Source organism: Temnothorax nylanderi, unplaced genomic scaffold (genome assembly GCF_030848795.1).
Source record: "Temnothorax nylanderi isolate EJ_2023f unplaced genomic scaffold, tnyl_v1.0 TNYL_tig1173_pilon, whole genome shotgun sequence".
Classification (NCBI taxonomy): Eukaryota; Metazoa; Arthropoda; class Insecta; order Hymenoptera; family Formicidae; genus Temnothorax; species Temnothorax nylanderi.
In genome coordinates, this window is record NW_027250235.1 from 22,245 (window position 1) to 29,692 (window position 7,448).

General features: G+C 36.3%; 2 protein-coding genes across 7 annotated transcripts; one reads left to right on the plus strand and one right to left on the minus strand.

Moving 5' to 3' along the window:
- The first annotated feature begins 229 nt into the window (after window positions 1-229).
- Window positions 230-3,846, plus strand: LOC139786862 (uncharacterized). Of its 6 annotated transcripts, none has more exons than XM_071725981.1 (7): window positions 230-565; window positions 667-982; window positions 1,082-1,365; window positions 1,758-1,890; window positions 1,988-2,307; window positions 2,386-2,595; window positions 2,679-3,846. In XM_071725981.1, the coding sequence occupies exons 5-7, from the start codon at window positions 2,013-2,015 to the stop codon at window positions 3,665-3,667; spliced, it is 1,494 nt and encodes a 497-aa protein (XP_071582082.1). In that variant the 5' UTR covers window positions 230-565; window positions 667-982; window positions 1,082-1,365; window positions 1,758-1,890; window positions 1,988-2,012; the 3' UTR covers window positions 3,668-3,846. The 6 variants fall into 6 exon arrangements, with proteins under 6 accessions (XP_071582082.1, XP_071582083.1, XP_071582081.1 ...); XM_071725982.1 differs by having other exon boundaries at window positions 667-904; XM_071725980.1 differs by having other exon boundaries at window positions 667-881.
- Window positions 3,847-4,124: 278 nt separating this feature from the next.
- LOC139786863 (uncharacterized) lies at window positions 4,125-6,043 on the minus strand. The gene is made up of 3 exons (XM_071725987.1): window positions 5,730-6,043; window positions 5,153-5,429; window positions 4,125-5,003 (listed from the first exon to the last, which is right to left on the minus strand). The coding sequence occupies exons 1-3, from the start codon at window positions 5,754-5,756 to the stop codon at window positions 4,831-4,833; spliced, it is 477 nt and encodes a 158-aa protein (XP_071582088.1). The 5' UTR covers window positions 5,757-6,043; the 3' UTR covers window positions 4,125-4,830.
- Between the last annotated feature and the right edge of the window lie 1,405 nt (window positions 6,044-7,448).

Sequence of the window (7,448 nt, forward strand, 5' to 3'; positions counted from 1 at the left end):
TATAGCGACGCAAAGTTCAAATGTGAAAATTTTTAATTAAGATACGTAAGATACGTAAGATACGTCGACCGTCTCTCATCATCTCTCATGTCATTGGCTGGAATCGCGTCACTTTCACTTTTTCGACGCTGGCGGTGCTGCGGTGCTAGTATCGCCAGTTTCGATATGTATCGATATATATATATATATATATATATATATATATATATATATATTATAACCTAGAAATAGGGACGATCGTGACCGTCGCCGCGTGATAGATAGTGATAGTGAATATATATATATATATATATATTGATGACAGCAGAGAGCTGATCAGTACCGAGGAGATCAAGAAGCCTGTTCACAGGAGGTGTTTCTGCCGCGCGTACATAATATAACGCAAAAAGGATTTTGCATCAACGATATCAAATTGGCGAAGGCTATCCTGAGAATTTATGTTACAAACTACATCTGCGTGCAGCTCAGTGTTATCTAAAATTAGGTAATAGAGGATCAGCTGTTGAAACTGTTTTGCAAATGCATAACATACTGAATCAGCGTAATATGCCGAATGAAAAGAAAGGTAAGTATTCACTGTATATTTAAGTTGGAGGAAAAAATTGTTCATTTGTAGACGTATTCTCGTATTTCTCATATAATCTCAAGAATTATTGAAATTTTTAGAGCGTTTACGGAGACAAATGAAAGACATAACATCGAGAATATCATGCATGGAAGATAATGCGGACAATATTATACAGATACTACGGAATTTCCCTCACAGCCCGAAGTCGCATATGGCGAAAATCCTAATTTTCGGTCCGCATCGGCGGCGATAGAAGTGAAACATGCTCCAGAAAAAGGGAGATACGTGGTAGCTAATAGAGATATCAAAAGGGGTCAGATTCTATTCGTTGAAAAGGCATTCGCTTTTGTCCCATTGCCTCACGTTAAAACTTATATTTGTTACAATTGTTGTCGCTCATGCGGCGATACTCCTGTACCATAAGTTTCTATATTTCTTGTGCTTTGAGAAATCGCAAAATACATATATGTATATGTATTATATATGTGTAAAATATGTTAAATTTTGCCACAGATGTACAGAGTGTGTCGACAGCGCGTATTGCAATATTGAATGTTGGGATGAAGCACGCTCGTCTTGCCATCGTTGGGAATGTCTTGGCAATCAAATGGGCTTTTGGTCGCACATTGGAATAGCATATCTGGCTGTAAGAACGTTGTTCAAGTGTACAGCTGCAACTGAGGATAACAGACTTAACGAAGTGCAAGACCTAGTGACTAATTTTTCGAAACTCCAACCATGCGACGTTATTTCGTAGGAAAGTTTAATAATTTTCACGCGAAAATAAGATATGTGACGTATGTATATAGAGAATTTTTCGTAAAACTAAATTTATCGCATTGTGGATAACATGGATATATAAATATCGATGATCTGGGACTCTCTTATTGGGGCGATATTAAAATCCTTATGCATGTTTAATTTCAATCTTATATTCTTCTTTTAATTTTGATCTTATGTTCTTCCTTTATTATTTTAATATTTTAATTTGATTCATAAGTCAATCACATTTTTGTAAATGCTATTAGCCAATAAATTAGATATAAGATAAGCCGATTTCTCATAAATATTCAATTTCTTTTATATAATACGATTTATTATACACTTTGAATAGAATATTTTTTTAATGCTACTCTGCTTCTGAATCATTCTTGAATTTTCAACATAGTGAATTCAACATTATTCCTAGAACGCACGGACGAGGAAGACAACGCAGCAACTGCGATTCACGTGAAATTGCTGATTGAAGACTGCAAAAAATTACTGATACCTGATCCGGAAATTATTCTAGGCAATTGGGGAGTTATCGATGCCGATCCTGTGTACGTATGAATAATTTAAATTGTAATGTTTCTCATAATACATTTATGTTGCGTCTGTTTATGAATTTGTTTCTCAATTAAATTTCTTATTTTTCAGTACTAGCGATCCAACGGAGACGGAAATGGATACTATTTTGATATTGACCCGAGATAGCTATTATATTTCCGACTACGACGATCAAATCGATAAAGTTACACACTACCAAAGAGTCTTACTGGATGATATCGTGTTAATTGAATTCGGTCAACCTGAAAATATGGTCTCATTTTTCATGAAGAATAAACATTATCACTGTATTAGAATCAATTATTTTAAAGTAAACGGCGAGTACGGTTACTTTCACATGTTTCGTAATACGAATTCAAGGTTTTTTAATAACATGGCGGTTGTGATTAAAACTGAGGAGGAAAGCATAGGTGAGAAAACATCTTTATTTATATCTATATCGTAACAATTCTGAACAAATCTTACACCCAAAATTCTTGAAATTACAGAATCTTTAAAGGCAATCTGTGAAGCCATTTCAGTAGCCATGGAGATAGCAAACTTGCCAAAGGTTCCCATAGCCATGAATGTTATGTTAGATAAAAGAAAGAGTAAATTAGTGAATGTTAAAGGCTCCACCGGATTGTTGGATATTTCATCACTTCCAGAACTAACAAGAAACGTATCTGAGACTCAATTGCTTGCTTTAAAGACAGCATGTTTGTTGTTAAATTACCTCTATTATTTATATATACATTACACATATACATGAATAAAATATTTATAAAAGGCATACTCCTAGGTACAAAAGCTTTAAGCAATATGTCGGAGCAATTCAGCAAATTGAATAAACTGAGTTTCGGCGCAAAGAAGCCAATTGATTTAGCGAAGAGTGTAAGTAACAGACAGACGGAGAACATAACAAAGCCGATCTTTACTGTCGGCAACAGAAATATCTCAGGTAATGCAGAAGACAAGAGTAATAGCAACAGCAGCAGCAGTAGCGAGGATATTGAAATGACACACGTACCCGTCGAGAAGCCAGCGAATTTCAGTCACGACAAGCATTTAATGGAAGCTTATACACCATTGATTGGTATTATCATGGGTGTGAAAAATACTAACGTCGTGGACGGTAGTGTTTGTGAGACCAACGTGAACGAGAAATTATCCAAGATGAAACATAACGACATGAATTTAAATTCAAAACCTGATGTGGCCATTGACGCATTGCATCTGATTCCGCAAACTGGATCCGGCACCAGCACTATCAGCGCTTCGCCACAAAAGACTACGGCGACTACGCCGGAGATAACGGTGTACGATGTAGCGGGCAACATAGGCGAGGAAAGAGATCGAACCATTCGAATGTCAAGCTTAACGCTTTCTAAGAATATCAGTCATTCGACAGGGGACGTTGATAATAAAGCGTTATCATCCGGTATTAAGAGCACTACTCTTCAAACGGATGGTAGATTAAATGACAAGAAAAGATCAGCCTCCGAACAGGATTTGACGTTGAGCATTACGTCGTCCCAGAGCGAATCTGCCTTAAAATCCATAAAGGAAAATATCACGAGCGTTACTAGTCCAGTAGCATCTACAGCCAAAGATATATTGTTGCCGTTCTCAAAACTTGCAAAAGGTGTTCAAACGTTAGGAGCTAATTTAGATCCCAGAAAGCTGAAGACAGGCCATATAATGCGAAATTTGTCAGAACACCATATGGAGGACCGCCGGAAACTTCAGGAAAGATGGGCCTCTTGTCAATCTAAACTTATTGCTTTGTAAACTTTACCTAAATGACCAGCTTTCCGAATGCGATTTATCATTAAATATCAATTTTTAGAGTTTATTAATGATTGTGTATTCGTGAATATTAAAATATTTGCGAATTCAGTATGTCAGCGATGCAAATACTCTTACACACCCTTAAAAGAAGGAATAAAGTATTGAAGCGTTGTATTATAGACAGTTTTATTATATATAGATTGCATAATTTAATATGAAAAATAAGTAGACAATTTTTTGAAACAAATCTATTTAATGCGACCAATCGGTATCAAAATAGGTATTGATACATAAATATTTTATAACAGGATTAAACATTTTATTCTTATTGCATCATTAAGTCTTGCCTTGTAGTAGTATCAAGATTTCATCTTTTTAACAGAAATATGTTATATTTATTTTTTTAATATACGTAGATAATCTTTTATATCAAATACATAAAATAAATAACGTAAAATGCAGATGAGACGATTTATTTATATGGAAAGTCAGGGAGAGAAGCTTCATAGTCATTATGTAAATACAAAGGAATTATTTAAATATAGTTTAATAAAACGTATATATAATGTATGGGGTTAGTGATACAGATATGAGTTTGAGATACATGGTTACCAAACACAGAACAAATATGATACATGACTTTTCTTGTTATTGAATATATAATATAACTGTTTTAAAGTCAATAAAAAAATACAAATAGAAAAATTGACTCGTTACATAAAAAAAAAATTGATTAAGTTGATGAATTTATAAATGTGGTATATACACAACATAGTTGATATAATTTAAGCGTGCAACAGCAGAACTGAGTAGTGTTCATGTATTGAGATCGCGTTTGTATCAGTGTTATTTATCCTAACCGCTAGAAGGTTAACTAAAAATCTTAATTCTAATTTTGTACTTCTTACCGTTTTATCTTACTTTGTTTGCTCGCTAACTTACTTATATTCTTAAAAAATACTTAAAATTAATTTCTTGTACGCGTAGATATCTATGCATTAAACACGTTCGTTTTCATATATATATACCAATCAACGTCATCGTAGAAAAAAAAGTAGTAGTAATAATAATATTAAACGTTGCAGCACACGTTGTGTGTGTGTGTGTGTGTGTGTGTGTGTGTTTGTGTGTGTATCAAACATTTTATCTCTTGATAAAATTATCTATAAATAAAACGTTTGATAGATTGTGCTACCACGTCCTCGTCCACCACGTTCACCACGTCCACCGCGATGTTTGTTGATGCTGCCACGTCCATCGCCGTAGAATCCGCGGCCGCGGCCACGTCCACCGCGGTATGGGCCGCGAGATTTTTTGGATTTTTGCCATCTCCTTGCTGTAACAAAGAGAAATTATTTAATGATTATGATGAGACACTACCGTGTCTCGCGCGAAGTACACGCGCAGCGCGAGATCGCGCTGTGTGTATATTTACGCGAGCGGACACAAGTTGTAAATATATATTATTTATATTTATATACTTACGTTTTGTGAAAGCTGGCAAAGTCGTCAGACTTGTTGCAGCCGCTGGAATTGTCGCAGCCGCAGCACCCGTAGTTGTCATGGCCGCAGCACCCGTAGTTGTCGCAGCCGCAGCACCCGTAGTTTTCGCAGCCGCAGCACCCGTAGTTGTCGCTGCCGCAGTACCCGTAGGTCCCGATCCCGTAGTTGTCGCAGCCGCAGCACCCTTAGCTTTCGCAGCCGCAGCCACATCTAGCTGAATCTTATCTGCCGCTAGGGCCAACTCCCTGTCCTCGTCCTCCTGTAAAATAAAAAGGATTATATACAAAATTATTATATTTCGACACAATAGACACTGGCCTAGTTTACATCGATCACTTGATACGCGTATTAAATAGTAAATAACTAGTAAATTAGTTTGATTATTGGCTGATCAGTTCAAATATACTATTTGATACGCGTGTCAAGAGATCGGTGTAAACTAGGCCACTGTTAATGTCTCGCACCAAGTATACGCGAAGCGAGATCGCACCATGGATCTTTTACGCGATACGACGAGTTGCGAGTACCCGAGATTTTAAGATTTTAAGATAATACTTACATTCATTGTCTCCATTGGTTGCATCATCGTCGGTAGCCACCACGCGGATAATATAACCGTGAAGGTGAAACACTCGCACGCTCGTCCGCGTGAGAAACAAAACGCGAGGACCGAGGGTCGCCCAGGCTGACTGGGATCTTCGTCGCGCACTAGGTCGTACTGTCGGCGTCGGCAACGCTCGCACGCTCATCCGCGCGAGAATCCGCGCGAGAAACAAAACGCGAGGACCCAGGATCGCCCAGGCTGACTGGGATCCTCGTCGCGCACTAGGAAACGCACGCAGGGACGCGTATATGTACAGTCGTTCACGGAAAGGTTGCAACACTTTTTTTTTGATGATTTTTGGAACGCGCAGTAATTTTGAGATCGCGATTCACCATCTCTGTATACACGTAGTGAACGGTTATGATAGCTGTCAAAGTGAACTATACAAGGTGGAGGTTCACGAAATGTATCTTGTGCGCCGCGGAAAATCTTAAGATATCAACTGGATACTGTAATATCGGGGTTAGTATAAAAGAATAAGCTAAATAGACAATTTTATTTTATAAATTAATTTTTATTTTCAAGACATGTGTAACATTAAAAATTAATGTAATATAAACATATTAATATAATTATTTATAATAATTATATTAATTATTATAATAATTATATTAACAATATATTAATTATTTATAATAATTATATTAATATATTGTGTTATATGTTATATTAATTTTAATTACATAATTAATTACATAATTAATAACATTAAAATTAATTAATAACATATTAATTTTAATACATATTATTAATACATAATTAATATAACAGTAAAATTAACCGGTGTCTGGATTAATGTTCGGCAAGCAGAGGACATCAGTCGATCGAAGAAGCTGCCGTGGAAGACGTGGATGCTGAGACCGCGAAGTCACATCACCGCTTCAAAGCCAATCCTTCTCGTCAAATAACGATGAAGTAATCTTTCTAAAAAATTACAATTATAAAAATTAATTACTTGCAAATTCAGTTTTAGTACAAAATCATCATTTTATTATAATTATATTAAGTTGAGAAGATAGATTTACTTACATAAAATTGCCAGATCGCTGATTACTATTGATTGTTCGGTAAGAACAGATCAATCGCAATCTGTTGTCCGCTGCAATCCAGAACGAATCTCTTGTAGAAATTCGTTGTGGGATTAAGATGTGCACGTCTTTGTTCACTCTAGTACTGGGATCTTCTCTCGGCTGCAGGGCCCCTGGATCGATATTAGGCAGGGATGTTTCGAAAACGGCGATACGTCCTCGGGTGGTGGAGAGGAGTTTGTGAGTAGCTTGAAGACCGGCACCAAGGGCGTTGTTATCATCAAGAGTGCCACACAACTTGATAGGCAGCTAGGCGAGAAGGTTGCGGAATCGGCAGGCCCAAAGATATTTCGGATAATTTTTACCTTGTGCCGTGTTCATTCAAGATTTATTCCTTCATTCGTTTATTCATTCCATTCATTAACGAGAGTTCACGTTACAATCATTCAATGTCAAACATATCATTTATTTATTCATACATCACCTTGGTGAAAAAATTTCTCAGAAAATCTCTCATATTTTCTCAGAAATTTTGCAAGAATTGGGACTTATGAAAAATTCTGAAGAGGTATATGATATTTCTCAGATACTTTCAGAATTAATTAGATGAAGATTTATAGAATATTTCAATATCCGTATATGTGAA

Bases quoted from the DNA above. Each gene is read 5' to 3' on its own strand.
- LOC139786862 (XM_071725981.1), top strand. From the start codon at position 2,013: ATGGATACTATTTTGATATTGACCCGAGATAGCTATTATATTTCCGAC. The intron at 2,308-2,385 runs GTGAGAAAACAT...TTGAAATTACAG, and splicing joins AACTGAGGAGGAAAGCATAG to AATCTTTAAAGGCAATCTGT. The intron at 2,596-2,678 runs GTTTGTTGTTAA...GCATACTCCTAG, and splicing joins GCTTGCTTTAAAGACAGCAT to GTACAAAAGCTTTAAGCAAT.
- LOC139786863 (XM_071725987.1), bottom strand. From the start codon at position 5,756: ATGATGCAACCAATGGAGACAATGAAT. The intron at 5,430-5,729 runs GTAAGTATTATC...TTTATTTTACAG, and splicing joins AACCAATGGAGACAATGAAT to GAGGACGAGGACAGGGAGTT. The intron at 5,004-5,152 runs GTAAGTATATAA...TCTTTGTTACAG, and splicing joins TTTGCCAGCTTTCACAAAAC to CAAGGAGATGGCAAAAATCC.